The 18,699-nt window shown below is 33.0% G+C and overlaps 1 protein-coding gene across 1 annotated transcript in view; it reads left to right on the top strand.

The window, feature by feature from the left end:
• Alk (Anaplastic lymphoma kinase) overlaps window positions 1-16,144 on the top strand; it is a 33,801-nt gene extending 17,657 nt beyond the window's left edge. Inside the window, exons 15-29 of the mRNA XM_089711943.1 lie at window positions 174-319; window positions 866-977; window positions 1,633-1,734; window positions 2,250-2,457; window positions 4,416-4,631; window positions 5,118-5,285; window positions 6,342-6,536; window positions 7,233-7,351; window positions 7,829-7,935; window positions 8,828-8,917; window positions 10,551-10,612; window positions 11,829-11,923; window positions 12,512-12,632; window positions 13,247-13,385; window positions 13,691-16,144. Of these exons, the coding sequence (XP_089568069.1) occupies window positions 174-319; window positions 866-977; window positions 1,633-1,734; window positions 2,250-2,457; window positions 4,416-4,631; window positions 5,118-5,285; window positions 6,342-6,536; window positions 7,233-7,351; window positions 7,829-7,935; window positions 8,828-8,917; window positions 10,551-10,612; window positions 11,829-11,923; window positions 12,512-12,632; window positions 13,247-13,385; window positions 13,691-14,368 (2,558 nt within the window). The 3' untranslated portion in view covers window positions 14,369-16,144. The remainder of the gene's footprint in view (window positions 1-173; window positions 320-865; window positions 978-1,632; window positions 1,735-2,249; window positions 2,458-4,415; window positions 4,632-5,117; window positions 5,286-6,341; window positions 6,537-7,232; window positions 7,352-7,828; window positions 7,936-8,827; window positions 8,918-10,550; window positions 10,613-11,828; window positions 11,924-12,511; window positions 12,633-13,246; window positions 13,386-13,690) is intronic.
• The last annotated feature ends 2,555 nt before the right edge of the window (window positions 16,145-18,699 follow it).

The raw sequence follows: 18,699 nt of genomic DNA, 5'->3' as shown, positions 1-18,699 counted from the left end.
AATAAAGCTTGTATAGTGTAATACTTACAACAGCGCAGAAATCAATAGAATACATAATAAGGCAACCACATAAAGGAAGATAATATCAGTAGTTGCTACCAATCACAAGTAAAAATTACCAAACATCATTTTAATCAAAATCGAAATACATTACAATATAAAATTTCCTCCAGGTGGTAGCACCCACGAAGGTGTAGGCCAGCACGGTGAAGGCGGCTGGTCCTATATTGATAATATAAGAGCTATCAAAGATTATAGCTCTGCTGGTGTAGCCTTACGTACAGGCCCAGGGGAAGTACTTATAATACCGGCTATACATGTAAGTGTTAATATATATTTTTATAATAAGCAGTAGATGATTTAGAAATAGAAGAAATAACATTAGCAAAATTAATTAAAGAGAAAGACAAAGATTACTTTTATCTTATTCAAATTATAGCAGAGTAGGTAAAAGTTGAAGAAATTAAGAATATTTAGATAATTGATAATTTACCAGAAAGTCACAATTTAAAATAGGAAAATTTAATTTTTCAAAATGTTACATTATTTACTAAAATTTACGTAAATTGTAGAAATGTAAATGGTTAATACAATTAATATGGTTTTGAAAAAGCCTATTAAGACAATATTGATATGTAGTAACAATGATCCTAAAAATATCAATGAAATTGAAAGTTACAATATAATACAAGTTAATTTAAATTTAGATTTCACTCCAGATTTAAGTAAAGTTCTTACCACCGTGACATCAAAAATGGACTTTAATAAAACTCCTATAAAGTCTACACCATGAGAAAAATCCAAAAATAATACCAAAATTATTGTAAAAGTTACAAAAATACCTAAAACAAATAAACAATTCCAGGCCTGCGGTTGCAACTACCGCTGTGTAGCCATGAACGAATATAGAAGCGAAGTGAAATGCTACTGCCCTGCGTCCTGGGCTACAGATGCTAATGATGCTACTAAATGTATTTGTGAGTATATTTAGTAGTTAATTATTTCTTTGAGATTTCATTTTTGTTAGGAAGTACAGGTAGTCTTTATTTTGGGACTTATTTACTCAGAAAAATATATTTTTAGATGATATTACATTTCCTGACGATTTAAAAGCTTTTATAAGAAGTCTAGTTGAATAAATAATTAATGTTTGAGTTTGAGTTTTGAGTCTTGAGAAAAGGGAGAAAAGGTCTTTATATAATGAATAACAACTAAATTACATGTTTATAATTTTATTTAACAAACATAACTTTAGTTCATAAACACATTTTGTCTTCTCAAAATAAAATTATTCCAAATCCTTTTGATATATGTAATACTAGGTTTCCGCCCGCGGCTTCGCCCGCGCAGTCAAAGAAAAACCCGCATAGTTCTCGTTCCCGTGGGATTTCCGGGATTGCGTCAATTTCCCGGATAAACAGTAGCCTATGTCCTTTCTCGGGTGTGAAAATATCTCCATACCAAATTTCATGAAAATTGGTTCAGTAGTTTAGGCGTGATTGAGTAACAGACAGACAGACAGAGACAAAAAATCTCAGTATGAAATTTTCAGCTACTGTTATCGAATCCAGTATTATCATATATCACCAAAAAACACTTTTTTTATAAAAATGTATATATATTTCTTTCTAGTGGAAGAAACCTGGTCCCAAGGATGGTGGCTTCTGATCATCGTGCTGTGCGTCATTGGAGTTGTTTGTATGGTCACTGTGCCATGCATTTGTTTATATTTGTGTAAGTTTATTTAGCTTAAAAATTATTTATAAGGAATTTTATTTTAGTACGGATAATTAAAATTGTTCAAGTTGTGTGTAAATATTCATAATAATATAAAAAATCGTAGTTATATAATAGATTTATTGGACAATTACAGTTGAATTAATATACAGGTGTTCCACAAGGTACCGTTATAGGTCCAGATGTTTATATGTTGTTTAAAAGTTGTAAAAACAAAATTATAACGTAATTGTTTATTTTTTGTGACATTGTTTATTGAAGTACGCATATTTTCAATGGAAATGGATTAAGGAAAAATATTATATAGAGTTTTTAGTACCATTACATAATATTATAACATGACAAATTGTATACTATATAATTATTAACTGAATGATTATAATATGTTAATATGCAGCTATAACTTGATTATAATTTGCTTACAAATATAAAATCAGTACCTATTTTCATTTTAAACCTAATTTAAAATTAAAATAGGTTTACACAGTTTCTTAACCAAGACTTTTCCACAGATAACAAATACCAACGCAAGAAAGAAGCAGAATTACACCAAAAGCGTCTCCGTGAACAAGCTGTACAATTACACAATTTGCCCACTGCCCCCGATGGGGCACTTAGCATGGCTTTCAACCCCCACTACGGGAGTGAAACATTCTGCCCCTTGGGGGTAGATGTAAAGGGATTGCCCCAAGTGGCTAGGGAAAAACTGAAGTTAGTCAAGTAAGTACAAGAGGAATAGGACTTTTAGTTTAGATTGGTGATATTGCCCCTATGGGGTTCTTGGCATGGCCCTCGACCCCCACTACGGGAGTGAAACATTCTGCCCCTTGGGGGTAGATGTAAAGGGATTGCCCCAAGTGGCTAGAGAGAAACTTAAGCTGATCAAGTAAGTTAATGTGTATATTAGGACAAAATTTAACACGTTGACTGCGGCACAGATATATCTGTACTTTCCATTACTGCGTTACGGGTCGTTTTAAACCTTGTCTTATACCAGACATTGTGGCGGCACGAGGCATATTAAACCCCACCGCCCGTAGGAGATCAAAATCCTTTTTTTGGCGCCAAATAAGACAAAGTGTGCGGCTTTTGTCGTGATTATTATTAACAATGAGTTCATTAACCTAAATCTACCGTCGCCCGTGGTTAGATTAGTTAGTTTAGATTCTATGGGTAAAATAAAATGTGGGGTCTGATGTACCCCATACCGCACTGAACGATAGCAGTTTTTCATATAATTTAGTGATGGGAAAAGAAATATCGACTTTATTTAATTGTATTTATTTATCAAACTTATGGATGTTTTTCATTAAAACAGGCCAAGCAATAATATTTTTTCAGATTTCAGATTTTAGAGTTTCACCACCCGGTTTTTCTTCATCTTCCTCCTTGATTAACTTTTTTCGGCAACGTTTCGACATAATCGGCAGCAGTCGTAATTCGTCGCGTGCTCAGTCTCGAATGTGTTGCACAACACTAACCGCGTGAAGCTAGCTTAGGGTGCGGTACGAGGTTCGCGGGGTACGAGGTTTTCGCAACCTCGTTCCGCACTGTGTTAGAATTTTTATTAGTTCAGTGCGGCACGAGGTCTAAGAAACCCGGTATTAAGGTCGGTATACCATTGAACTAGGAATCAATAGCACATCTCAGATATATAGATATCACTTTCCTACACTGAACCAGATGGAAGTTATGCCTCCCGCACGACAGAGAAGTTTAAGTTTTTTCCTACCGCTATAACGACGAGACACGGACAGGGTGTTTCAAGCCCTGTTTCGCAGCGAACGTGTTAAAATGGTGATATTACCCCTATGGGGCACATGCCCTTCAATCTCTACTACGGGAGGGAAATGTTTAACCCTTTGGGGGTCGATAGCTGAAGTTATTTAAAAAGTAAATTTGAAGAATTGGTTGATCAAATATAAATAGTGATATTGCCCCTATGGGGCTCTTGGCATGGCGTTCAACAATTACGGGAGCAAATCATTCTGCCCCTGGTGGCTAGAGAAAAACTACAGTTGATTAAGTGCATGAGAAGAATAGGACGATACAATTCATAAAAGCTGTATTGCCCCTATACCCATATATACTGGGAATGTTCGGTGAAATTATGTCGTTCAGAAGCTGCAGTTAATTAAGTTAGAGACTACGAATATCCATGATGTTATATATTATGTTCATATCGCTCGGAGAGCGTGTTACAAAAGTCTATTAGCATTCCTTTACTTATTTTTTTATCATTTAAATCCTAAATATTGTTAATTTATGTAATAATACCTTCTATAATACTTATTTCAAAAACAAAAGGAACTTTGTTTCAATCGAGTATCCCACATGTGGCACCTCAGTTTTTGTTAATTTTAATATTTTTGAAAATATTAATTTCCCTAGGGCCCCTGGGCAAGGTCTATCAAGGCCTCTACAAACACCAGCCCGGTGACACAGTAGAAATGCAAACTTATAAATTTATAATTATAATTATTGCTTCTGGCATCGCTAATAAGACAAATTTTTTTAGACTTTCGTAAAACAGATATAAGAAAGATACAAGACAGATGCCCGGAAAATCTTAAATATATCAAAATTACAACGTTAAAATTTTTGGTCATTTTCTTAGGATTAAGGACAGTTTCTACTACATGAACAAAAATCCAATATTTTTTTCCTAAATTTCCTAGGGCCCTTGGTCAGGGTGCCTTCGGAGAGGTCTATCAAGGCCTCTACAAACACCAGCCCGGTGACACAGTAGAAATGCCGGTAGCTGTTAAAACTCTGCCTGAACTATCTACTGGTCAGGCAGAGTCCGACTTTTTGATGGAAGCCGCTATTATGGCGAAGTTTAATCATCCCAATATTGTGCATATTATTGGAGTGTGTTTTGATCGACATCCGAGGTAAGTTGTGAAGGCAATTAATTTATAATGTAAATGTAAGTAAGAATGGAGAAAACAATAGAAATAATGGTTTATATGTAAATGTTGCAAAATTGAATTCGGAGGTGGTAGGTAAATTAAAACTGATTAAAATAATATTATTAAGTATAATAAAAATGAAGTAAAAAATGTGATAGTAGATAATGATAGTGCGTAATGTAATTTAACTAAAATAACATTACATAGGAAATGTAAAGTAAATTTCTAAATTTAAAGGTATTGTATAAAAGTGATCATTAATGTTTTACACTTATAAGTGGGCATTGCGATAGTTAGCCTTTTTTGTGTTTCTATACTGAATCAGTTTAAATTGATTTAAACTTTATTAAACATTAAGTACCTAACATCTTTCTAACTTAAAAATAAACTAACAACAAATGCATGCGAATTTTATTCGTCCAATGCGCATTTTTGATCTTTACGCGTAACATTTATTTCTATTTTTAGGTTCATAGTAATAGAACTCCTCGGTGGGGGGGATCTAAAACTATTCCTCCGAGACAATCGTCCCAAACCCGATAGAGCCAGTGCTCTCACTATGAAGGACCTTATTCTGTGCTCTCTGGATATATGCAAGGGGTGCAAATATTTGGAGTCGCAGCGGTTCATACACAGGTTGGTCCTTCGAGCCGGATTTGTAGTTTAATAGTGTATTTTTATAAATTATCTTGTAAAAAGAAGGTTTCTATTAGTTATGAAGAATCTATTGTGTTAGATGGATATATGCAAGGGATGCAAATATTTGGAGTCACAGCGGTTCATACACAGGTTGGTCCTTCGAGACGGAGTTGTAGTTTAATAGTTTAGTTTTATCAATTATTTTGTTTAATGAAGGTTTATAAGAGTTGTAAAAGATGTCTGCTTGATGGATATATGCAAGGGATGCAAATATCTGGAGTCACAGAATTCATGCATAGGTTGGTCCTTCGAGCCGGATTTATGCAGTTTTAGGCTATGTTGCACCATATTACACACATGTTAAAGTTACTGTTAGGGAAAATAATTTGCGCCATTTGACAATTTTATTTTCAGCGGTCAAAGCTATTGTTAACGTTTGGTTAACGTTAAATAACTGTCAGAAGCGTCAAATACAAAATAAGATGACGTTTGATTTGCGACTTAGATAAGTGTTATTAATATACTAAAAAATAGGTTTGTACAACACATTGTGCTGTCACTGTAAAATTCACCGTACTGTAATTGTTAAATTTGACATTAATTTTTAACTATAACTACTATGTGGTGCAACCAAGCCTAATAGATCAATTTTATATTTTTATAAAATGCACAGGTTGGTACTTCCAGCCGGATTTGTAGTTTGATAGTTTATTTTATAAATTATTTTGTTAAAATAAAGTTTGTAAGAGTTATGAAGAACTTCTTGTGTTCGGATATATGCAAGGGATCGGGTAAATATCTGGTGGTGGACTGCTTTCTTACTTAGTATTTAGTTGATTAATTAACTACTCATTATAAATCGAGTGATTGCATTTTCCGGATGTATTCATTTCTGGGATTGACATTCAGCCACTCCCTAATTATGTTTTATTTAGATTTTCGTAGGAATATAGAGTTTTACTATTTTCTTGTAGACTGTAATTACCCATTAAATTTGATAACCATTTTTACTACTTGAAAATCCTTTAAATTTTAATTTTGTTTATTTATCAGGGACATAGCAGCCCGAAATTGCCTACTAACATCCCGCGGGCCCGGCCGTGTGTGCAAAATCGCGGATTTCGGTATGGCGCGAGATATCTACCGCGCTGACTACTACCGGAAGGGCGGGAAAGCCATGTTGCCGATAAAATGGATGCCGCCGGAAGCTTTCATGGATGGTGTTTTTACTGTCAAAACTGATGTGTGGTAAGTATGGTGGATGTTGGATATTTGTATGGTTGGGTGTTCGAATATTTGGATGTTTGGTTATAAGTAACTTAATTACCAAAAAGGGATGTGTGCCTGACTTGAGTGGTGATACGACTTTTTTACTTACTAATGACTCGTTAATTTCTTCTTCTTTCTCTATTTCATACAACTCTATATAATATAATAAAAAGACGTGTGTCACTCGGGGACTGCCGCGGTAAAGCTATTGCATGCTATGCCTTCAAGCCACACCTCCGCGCCCGTCGGAGTGGGGAGCGTGAGGTTTTTTCGTTACGGAATTTCTCGTTTCGGTCCCCGCGCTCAAGGCACGCGATAGAAGCTATGCAATAGCTTAAAAAATAGAATTTCCTCTATTCCTCAAAATCTTGTTTAGAGCAAAAATCGTATCCTAAACTTATTTTTTCATTCCTTTGCCTCAAATTTCTACACTACTGGTTTCTTAATTTGTTAAAGTTTTTAAGCTATTGCATAGCTTCTATCGCGGGCCTTGAGCGCGGGGACCGAATCCAGAAATTGCGTAACGAAAAACCTCACGCTCCCCACTCCGACGGGCGGAGGTGTGGCTTGAAGGCATAGCATGCAATAGCTTTACCGCGGCAGTCCCCGAGTGCCACACGTATTTTTTTTCTCAATCTTCAAACTCTTAATTATAGCCGTTTATTTAAATAATAGGTCATTCGGAGTACTCCTCTGGGAAATATTCTCTCTGGGCGTGATGCCGTACCATGGCTGTTCCAACCGGGAGGTGATGCAACTTGTCTCTGGTGGGGGACGGCTGGATATACCTTATGGTATGTTCATCGACAATAAACAACTGGACTTACAATCACGCTAAAAAATGTTTGGAGCAAAACTCTGCTTTGGCGCGTAGTAGGCAGAGTTTTCTTATAATCCAAACAAGGTTTAAACACATTTTTTGATGACCTTTAATGTGCATTTATGAGTTTAGATGTTTATAGTATGCCAGTGTTTCTTTATTTATCTATCTTTTTGTGTTGTATGTGCTTTTTTAGATTAAAATGTTATATATAAGAGTGGAATAGTATTTCAAAAATAAACAACAATAAAAAGCAATACAGATGAACAAAGAAGCTCCTGTGATATTTTACTACAAAACCTGCAGTAGATTTTTCTTCAAATCTATCAGTCGTATTTTATACGTTTTCAATTCTAACCTTCCCAACACATTCTATGCAATGTCATTTTTAATGCTCCATTCCTTTGATGTATGCAAATGGGGTGTTTCAATTTAAATTATTTTCTCGTAGGTTGTCCAGCAGATGTATATCGTCTAATGTGCGAATGTTGGAATCCAAATTCCGAAGAGAGACCTTCATTTGCGCAGATGTTTGACAGGCTGCAGAGATTCTTGCAGGTAATAATACAATTATTATATGAAAATCTGAAATAAAATATAAATTGAACTTAACTTTTTATAAAATAAAATATCACGTAGAACATCTGTGTTAATGTAACAGCAGATACAGTACAAATAGTAGGTTATAACATTTTTATTTATTCTTCTTTTACTTAGAACTATCATAAAGTCATAATCGAACAAATGGGACTTTAATGTTTCTGAATATGAGCGTAAAGAAATTGATTGAAATTAATAAAATGTTTTGCAAAAGTCATTTACATAATCGAGAAAAAGTAATGGACCAAGAGTCGAACCTTGTGGAACACTTATTGTATCTTTTTCTAAAAATTCCTGCAAATGCTTAATGGAATTTTTCCTTTTACCATTGTTGTTCTTTGCATGTACAATGAACATGTGGTTTAGTCATTTACGACACATTAATATGACATAACCATATAAATCTTTCTACACTAGATCTTGGTTAATAATTCAAATGCTTCTTACAACTCCATTACTTATTACTATAATAAATAATACTTTTTATTATTCTCATTTGTTTATTACATTTACGTAGATTTGCGAAACAGTAAGAGCCCCTCATTAGGACATCTAAAAACGAAAAAAAGAGCGTGTGTTCCGAGCAAACCTGTCAGAAGTGAAACTTATTTGGCAAGATTCAAAGATACCAAAATCATTACCTTACTTCATAACGTGACGGTATTGTCATGAAGGGACCTTGAAATATTACCCTCAACGCGCCTAAATAAGTTTTACTTCAAAAGTTGGAAATTCTACATATCGTATCTAAAATATAATTATTTCACTAGGACCTTTCTTTTATATATTTACTTTTGTAATTTTTATTTCTTGGTGCACAATAAAGTGTTTTTGTTTGTTTATTTGTTAGGACCCAGAAATAACAAGCGCCCCCCTCCCAATGATGAGGTCACTGATACCTCATACTAACGATTACTTCGACCAACTCAACGGAATGCCGGTATGTACAGCTTTATCCTGAGTTAAAGTGATTTGGTATTTTTTTAGATGGCAACATTGCGATGTCAAAATTTAGATTAGGTTTTCACGGTGTGGTGAAATTTTTAGGATTTCACAGTGTGTTTTGAATTTCAGTGATGATTCTGTTTAGTTTTTGAAAAACATTTAGAAATAATTGTTATCAATGAATTAAGATTGGCGAGTGTTTTTGTAGTTTTGTCTTAAACCCTTGCACTAAAAAATCTGTTTGTGAAGTACACTATCAAAAATATTGATGATGTATTAGTAGATACTGAACCAGACAGAAAGATAGCAATTTATTAACTAACAACCAAATCACTTTAGCAGTTCTTTTAGAAATAAACCACAATGAATAATAGATTATTTTGATCACAATTTTTTGACAGTTCAAGTAAATATTTTATCTGTACAGATTTTTACATCATACAATCATGAACACATCCACTTTATCTTTTAATATTAATCAATAATTAAAATGAAACTTTAAACATACTAATCGATAACCGTGTTTTTCTTCCAAACGTTTTCGCTCTGGCTACTAGAAGCAAGTAAATAGCGTCTTTTTATATAAAAATCAATGTTAGCGTAAATGATTGGCTTGGGAGTGGCGCATGAACTTGCCTTAAATTTTTTTCTTTTTTAACTTTTAAATTTCCCGCCCTTTCCTTGTAATAAAATTGCATAGATATAGCAACCCCGTAGTTAGAGAGATACGTTGAAACGTCACTGCATGGTTTTTAAATTAACGGTCATTTTGAAAATCGAATTAACACGAACCCTTTTTATTTTTCAAAGTATCTCTTTTATCGGTTTTCAGAAAGTAATTGTTTACTTGCATAGTAGCTATAGCGGGAATTTACCTGTATTTTGAACCCTATAATATCAAGCTTTATAAAACTTTAAATATGAGATTTAAATAACATTTTAAAGATAAAATAAAATATTTTTATAAAGCCTGATGTTTTTCTAATGCACGACTAGTTTTAAAGTGAAGATATAGGGAGGTCAAAAAAATAATGGTCTATGGTCTTACTTATCGTAATTTTCAATATATATTTTGTATCTTTACGGATACATTTAATTTAAACGACCTTAATACACGAATACGAATTACGAAAAGTTAAAAACAGAGATAATATAACAATAACTAAATAAAATCGCATTTTAAGCAAATTTTTCTGATTCAAAAATACAAGCCTGAATTCAAATTCACAATTTAAGTCATCGCGATCGAACAAAACCTAGAGAGATTGACGTACTATCGACCTTACCTGCCTACTTGACAGCGAATCGAACCGAACAATAAGTATATTATTATTATTAGTTTGTTTGAACGAACTAATCTCAAGAACTACTGGTCCGATTTGAAAATTTCTTTCGGTGTTGGATAGCCCATTTATCGAGGAAGGCCATATATATCATCACGCTAAGACCATCAGGAGCGAAGCCACGCGGGTGAAACCGCGGACCGCAGCTAGTACATCATATAAACACCAATATTCTATCTGTCAATGTCACACTGACACAAGACCACAGATTACAAACGACAATATCTAAAACAAGACCATAGACCATTCGCCCTCCCTGCGTATTCACGTGCGCTGTGTTGGCAGCGGTCGTCAGCGTGTGACTACCTCGTGCCGACGGTGCCGCAGGGGAAGCAGACGGACGATAGGTAATATTGTTGTGGGACGCTGATTATATGCCTTTTTTTATTAATGAGAATATTTATTTCAAACATGGCTTTTTAGTAGGATTTACGCGATAATTTTTAACAAAACCGTCGTGATTATCTTTTTATTTTAGAGAAGATTTTTAAGGAAACTTGCCATCATTTCAAACGAAAAGTCGTGTTAATCTATTTATTTAGAGATTCAAATAAAATTACAAGCGTTATTGGGAAAATCGCCACAATTTTCAAACAGAAGTCGTTATATTACTAGAGATTATACAGATTTTCGATTATAAATCTGGAGGCACAAAAATATGTAATTAAATTAAGATAACATGTTTTTCGAAAAGTGATGGGTATATTAAAACAAGACTGTTATTGTGAGAGTATAACGTTTTTTATTGTTCAAAAACAGTCTTATACAATAACCAAGACATAATGTCAAATTTACTTTGAGATAAATGTTTTGTATATTTTTTACAAGATAAATATGTGGCATCCCTCAAGGATCTATCATTGGTCCATATTAATTCCTTCGTTTCACTAATGGCAATAATCATTAAATTTAACGTTACACGTCAATTCTTGGCAGTGATCAGCGTTTCACGGGATTAACTATTAATATTTCTTATTCAATAACATTCTCAAATACATTTGGCACTCCCTTTACAATTTGATGTTGTTTAGCTAACTAGGATATGCTGAGATATCTTTTCCTGCATCTTTCAATCGAGATTTTATTATCTTTTTCACAATCTTTAGACGTGTGTTGTTTGATCAATAATTTAGAAGATAGCCCAGCAAACAGGATTAAACTAAACTTTCCCAATATATGAACATTAAAATTATTTTGATTTGATATAACTTGTTTTCGAATAATTATAAATTTGGGAAAATTTAGAAACGAAAATATAGCTCATATGACAGAGCAATACATGAATGCCTAGAAACCCTGCAGCCTTTAAACTAACAAATAAATGGTCAGACTAATACAATTAATCTAAAAGTGATTTAACTAGACAAAAATAGGATCTATCAACTTGAGGGTAAAAATTTTAATAGTTCCAAATGTTATTTTGAAGTATTCTCACAAATTTAATTTTTAATGTAATAGGTCAGAATTGTTCAACAAGCAATGCAATTGTTTCAATTTTTAAAGGCTTTAAAGTTTATTTTTGTTCAATAAAAGTGCGATATTATAGAATCAAATCAATTATAGCCCAACGGAACCGTTGGTACCTCATAGCAAAGCGCCAACGGCGACATCGGACAGCCAAGAAATGGAGGATTCACCATATCCACCTCTACTGAAAGGTAAGATTTAAAATAATTCTGAATTTGAAATATTATTTTATTTGTGGTTTGAGAACAATTTTTAACGATTTTTGACTATCAGTAAAGTCTAGTCTTAAGTAAAGAGCGAGAGTAAGTAGAGAGAAATAATATTTAGGCACTGCTTATAGACAAACTTATACGGCATTTTGATTAATAACTTATATTGATAGATATAATTTACTGTATCGTTACTCATATCACTGGTATTACAAATTAAATATTAAGTATGTGCATCAGGCTCTTTGTAGTTGACCGCAGGCATCGCGTTACAAAATACCAAACTAATGTCGAGACTTTCCGTATTCAGAACTTGTAATATTATGTCTAAACACTAAGTACCTGCAGGTGTTTTTAATTACAACGGTATGTAAGAAATAATAAATATACTGCCTACACAGTTGCAGTATTAAAATTTACTCTCATACAAACTTACAATACTGAATTCCAAATTAAACAAAAGCAACAAAGAGAGAATTAGCTAATTCCACTAATAAATTTATATTACAACACTCTCACACAAATTTTAATACAAAATTACAAAATGTAAAACTACCCGCACTCTACCAGCATCACCAGGCTATGGCAACATTCGGGCGCAAGCCGCGGGCGCGAGCGCACGTCGCGAGGGCTCCGCTGTTTCCGCCGGAGAGACGAGGACAAAGTTTCTGCCGTCTAAATCTACCGATAGGTTTGTATTAATTATCTTGATTTTTGTGTGGTTACCTGTATACATACAAATGCATAATGTGTGTTATTATTTTGCTGGGTATTATTTTGCATATATTTTATTCATCTTTATGTTACGAAAAAAGCAGTATAGTAGGACGATCTGATGATAAGTGATCCATGCTTATCTATTTCTGAAGATTCTGAAAACTATATCGTCTTTTTAATCCTGTCATTTTTCGATTTTATGTTCGATAGATATAAAATATGTTCTTTCTAGAAGGGAGGAAGAAACATTTACACTTCAATTATTATTTAAACAGTTACTTATTGACGTGACAACGTCTTATTCGATAGCGTCGGCTGCACGCACGAAAAAACATGACTCATGCGGCGTTACCTCGCTCTGAGGCGTTCCATGTAAACCTTGAAGTGCAAGCGAGAGCGCGGCACGAGCGAAAAAGAAGCACAATCGGACGTTGTCACGTTCAACTATCGTCAGTAAACCGACTTTACAGACAGCCAATTTTTTATAAAATTCGATTAATTTTAAAGTCCTACCACGGTAACTCGTAACAAAAATTAAGTAAAATATAGATATGTTTTTGAACTATAATTAAATGCATACATCCTCAGGTTGCTAAGTTCAGTAGAAGTGGCATCAATGGACGAAGACTCACCGACAGACAGCGACAAGCCGACCATCTGGGAGACATCGTTTATCGAGAAGAAAAGTGCCTCGGAGAAGGCACCGAACATCAAACCTGGACCCACAGTGAGATCAATGTTTTTTTAGATCTAGTTTTAGTAATAAAAGGAAAAAATAAAAAAAAAATATGTTTAGATTTGTTATAGTATATTTTTTTTTTCTACATTTTGTTTCAATATTGATTGTAATGATGGAATTCTAGATGATAAGCTTCTTATTAATTAATTCGTGTTTAACAATTTTGGTAGTAGTGCTAAGTTTAAAAAATATGTAAATCTTCTAATGCAAAATGTATAGGAATATTTATTTCTCCTATCAGTCTAGCACATAGTTAAATTTCTCAACCTTCCTAACCTACCATATTTCCACAGGTCGAAAAGCTTATAAGCATCACTCCCACCTCACCGAAACCACCAGAAAATGTGCTCTCACTAGCCATAGAATCGAAACCAGACATTAAAATATCACCCGATAAAACCAAACCAATACCAGACAATAAAATACCAGATAAAAAGCCAAATACCCTCACAATTGAGAAGAAAACCGCTCCCATCGCTTCACCAGACCCCCCTCGAATCAACGCATGGGCTAAAGAACCACCCAAATTGGTCCCAAAACCAAAACCTCTATGTCTTGATGCAGCACAACTAGAACAAAACCTAAACGCACTTAAAAAGAACAGCGGATCTGTGAACCTAACAACCATGAATATCCTACCCCCATATATAAATGTTGTCACTCCAAACAAACTATCAGAGTCAAAAACAATTCAAATTGACCCGAAAAAGGCAGTTATTCACGACCTACCTTCAGAGGAAAATGAAGATAATAAGATAAAACTGTCAAGTTCAGCTGCAAGTTTACTAAATGGACCTCTTACGGATGTGCCATACGCTGACAGCAGCGATAACACCTCATCCGGTTCCGGAAGCATAAAAGGAAATTCACGAAACAAAAGCTATCCCGACATTAATATCGTGAATAGCAAGAATAAAGTAAAGAAACAGGGTAGTGAAGGCGATAAGGTCGATGTCGAAATCAGTTGTTAAAAACCTTTGCCGTTAATTAAAACAAACGTCAAACTCCCATGACAAACGTCAAACTGTCAAATGTCAAAAGCCGAACTAAAAAAAGTAAACGTCAAACGTCCCAAGATGGCCGCTTGACAGCAGTCAGTGTCGTGTTTTGGCGCCGTGTTGCCGTTGCAAAGACAGTTCGTTGTAAATATCGATTGATCATTTTTGATTTCGATACATAATATATTTTTGTTAGACGATTGTACAAATTGTTTATCGTTAAGTTAAACGACGGCTTCCTGTTGCTTATAGAGATAAATAGTTTTATGTGGACGCTCAATTTGCTCAATGTTTTGCATAAAGATTAGAACAATAAAAATTTTCTACGTACTGTACGTTGTTTTCTACTTTTTTGTATAACCATTGATTCGCTTGTAGCATTTGTATTATTTAGCGGTGTAGAGATATAAATGAATGTTTTATATCAATACGAATACGCACATCGCATCAAATATTTAATATTAGTGCCTGACGAAATCTCCAGCGTTTATGACACGGATTATTGGTTTGAGAACTCTTCGAAAAAATACTGAAAAACGGTTAGAAATTAATGTTTTATATTTTATTTTTATCAATCGTCGAAGTTTCTCAAATCGACGCACATCTCCACAATTAAATAGGTATTTAAGTAGTGCTTAAAATATTTGTACATAAAATAAAAAGTAGTGAATTGTGTAAATCCGCCCTAAAAATGTGAAAAAATAGACACAAGATTGTCATAGTAGTTGTAACGTAGATATTAATTGCATGTGTCATATTATGTGTTACGCGGGTATGAAGTTTAACTATAATCTAAGAAGTTTAAACATTGTTGTCTCTTTCTATCAAACTACATTGGTATACGCATAGAGAGAGACGGCAATATTGTGTTTTATTTTATTTTAACTACGCCAACGCCCGCCCGACCTGCAACTTAAAGTCAAAAATTCGAATATACATAATATTTATTGATATATGTATCAAGATATGTGTTAAATCACAACGGATGCTTTAATTAAATTTTAAGATAGATTAAGAAGAGTTGAAGAGTATTATTGCACGCCTCATAAGCGAAGCGTTGAGGTGGGTACTACTGTCACTTCGCGCAAAACATCTGATTTTTCAAACTTAAAATGTCTTTATGTATCATACATTGCACTTGTAAGATAATACATACACACACATATTAAGAAAAAACACTATTTTTAACATTCATGATATTTTTGATGTCATTTTTGTTATTTAAACTAGTTAAAAAACAGTTTAAAAAAGTTCTGTCTTGGACGTCCGTGTGTCTGTATGTGCGGAGGATTTTCTTGTTAACACGATAGCGACCGAAATACTTTACTAATCGAGTCTTTTTTTTTCTCTTACGATTGAGTATGCTCAGGAATAGAACCCTTTCATTTTTCAGGGTCTGATTCGATGTGGTTTAATTGTTATTAAATAAACAAAAATAATAATTAATAAATAATTATTAAAAAAAATTATGAGGCGTGCACTTTTGGATTTTCCAAACTATTTAAATATATTTTCCGTTTGTAACAGTAGTGCCAAATTTCAAGCCTCCAAGCATTTATTTATTTCGAGGCATGAAACGACAGGGTATAGCGTTATTTTGGGGTGTTTCCAAACAAAATCTATTCGTATTAATTATAAATTAATTTTGAAATGTTTAATGTTATATGAATGTCATAATAATGTTATTTTGTTCCTAATTTACAACGGTTCCTATCTCCTAAATTTATTTTTAACGTTATTTATTTTGCGATTGTTGGACTTATATTGTGTTATATGAACATAAAATGCGGAATAAATTATTGTGTAGGAACTAAAAAATTTCGTGTCTATGTCGCAGGCAAATTGTAATATTTCGCTGTAAAGTGACGGACGCCGTTTGTAAACGGCGAAATTCTACAATTTGCCTGCGCCATCTATATCATATACAAAATCTCGTTATATAATAAATTATATAAGTAATTGACAATCTTCTTTGAACCGGTATAATGTAAAGTTTATTCATAAGCTTATTTAAATGTTTAAGAATATTTTGTATCTACACTATCAAGAACGTTTTATTGAAAAGATAATAATATATTATCCAAAGATAATAATATTATACTAATAATTTTCTAATTTTACATTTACCCTTTTAAAATTATTGGATGCAATTTCATGAATAACGTTTTATCGTCACTTTCATATTGCTCAATATAATTATTTTAATATCCTTTAGAATGTAATATTTATTTTGTTATATTGCTTACGAAGGTTGTGATTAAGACGTAGTACCGGTTGAAAGAATTAACAGTTCCTTTTTTTAAGTGACTATAAAAAGTTATTCTTTTTTTTGTATCTGTCAAAGTCAAATTTGGCGCGTCGGGAAAACGTGCCTTGCAGTGTTTTTAAAAGCATCGACAATCAATAAAATCGATACCATCAATTTTTAAACTATTAAAATATGTATTTATGCAATCCCTTGCCATTTTATTTCTATTAATATCTGAGCAAAAAATCGAGTAATTTAAAACGCCACAATAACATTGCTTTTAGGAGTATTCTCAAATAGAAAATTGTACAGGTTTAATTTTCGATGTAGCTTTTTCACAATGTTTTTAAAAGTAAGTTACTTTTATAATTTATTGTCTCTGTGTATATAAAATATATGAGAGACAGCTGTGTAAGCTGAGAAGTGATTTACTTTAAGTATCGATTACCACACTGTGGGAGATTTTAAAGATGAATTATAAATAATTTTATATAGTGCATTGAGGTAATGGCGAACTATGACGTTATTTTATGATTTTTATTCAAAACGATGCCAGTATAGTACTATAGCAATTTGTAAATACCATTTTCACGATGTTAACAAAATTTACTAAATAGATTTGCATGCATACAATTTCATACTACGCAATTACAACGACGCACTAAAATATATTATAAAATGAGTTTATTGTTGTCAATACCTATTTATTTTATAAAATTATTAGATAAATGAGTAGAGTATTTAGTGAATGTATCGAGTTATATATGTTAATTTGTACCTAAGAATATTAAGTTTAGGAATAAAATAGCGGTTGTTATTGAACAGCTTCTATAATTACTTTAAAAACGTTATAGAACGTTATCCTTTTCTTAACCAGAGACAATTTATAATTGTTACTCTATGCTCCCTTGCTATGAGAGATGAAAAATATTTATTTAGGTAATAACTAATAAATACTTTAAAAGAGTCCACGGTACATAATCCTTTTATGTAATTGTTAATTATGTATTGTACTGGATTTAAATAAGGACAACGAAATTAATTTACATTGCAAATCATTTTATTTTCAAAATATGGAAATGTAAACATGTTAGATATAAAATAAATTAATATTATTATATAAATGGATAAATTGTAAAGTTCATAAAGTATTATGAGCGAAGTGTATTGGTTATCGCAAATAAATGATAAATTAATGTATATGTCATGTTGTTTTATTTTATGACCTTACCATCCCCTACCTACTTCCCTGTAAACATACCGTACGTACAAATACCTTTACTTCCTTACCAATGACATACTACACCCCGTTTTCCAATTACAGCACTAGAGCGCATTATGCGGCATAATGCTTAACGTTGAATGTTCCAACTACAGCAACGCTTCGCTTAATCGAGCACTAGAAAAAGTAATGCGCGTGAATTGATGCGTGCAATCGATTTATCGTTAGTAATTATTAATTGTTGGATAAAAATTTAAAGCTTTCGTTTCATTGTAGTTTTTTCGAAATAATCAAAGTTAATTCAAATTGTGTTAAAAAAATAAATATAAGTATGGATGAAGGTACAAACATTGAAAAAAATGTTAATGAAATAATCAAAATCCAAATTACTTAAAATAACCGTAAATATTTTTCAACCAATTATTATGTATACCACTTTATTAGTAGTATACGAGGTTATTGCTAACTCTATGAATATTTTTTTTTTCAACACTGAACTTAGCGCAACCTGCTGGTGCGTTTCACGTTCCAATTAAGCATCAGCATAATTCGGCATTGTGCGGCACTGAGTCGCATTATGCTCTGTAATTGGAAAACAGCCACAGTCTACAGAATACAAGTAGGTATTAGGTAACATACATGATACGCGAAGATTCAAAATATATGTACCAAATGGGACATTTGTAAGTTGTCTATTTATAGCAGAAAAAAGTACCTACATATACCTAGTTCTTACCAAAATAGAAAAAAAATGTCATTAGCTCTAATAATGGCTCAAAGCCTCAAAAGTTCATGAAAAATACGGAATCATACACATGTAAATATGTTAGAAAG

This window comes from Colias philodice, chromosome 27 (assembly GCF_061535455.1).
Source record: "Colias philodice isolate Cphi_HAF_F1 chromosome 27, ilColPhil1 Martin Lab GWU primary, whole genome shotgun sequence".
Lineage (NCBI taxonomy): Eukaryota > Metazoa > Arthropoda > Insecta > Lepidoptera > Pieridae > Colias > Colias philodice.
The sequence above is the reverse complement of the archived record's forward strand: the minus strand, read 5'-3'. Positions and strand labels throughout refer to the sequence as shown.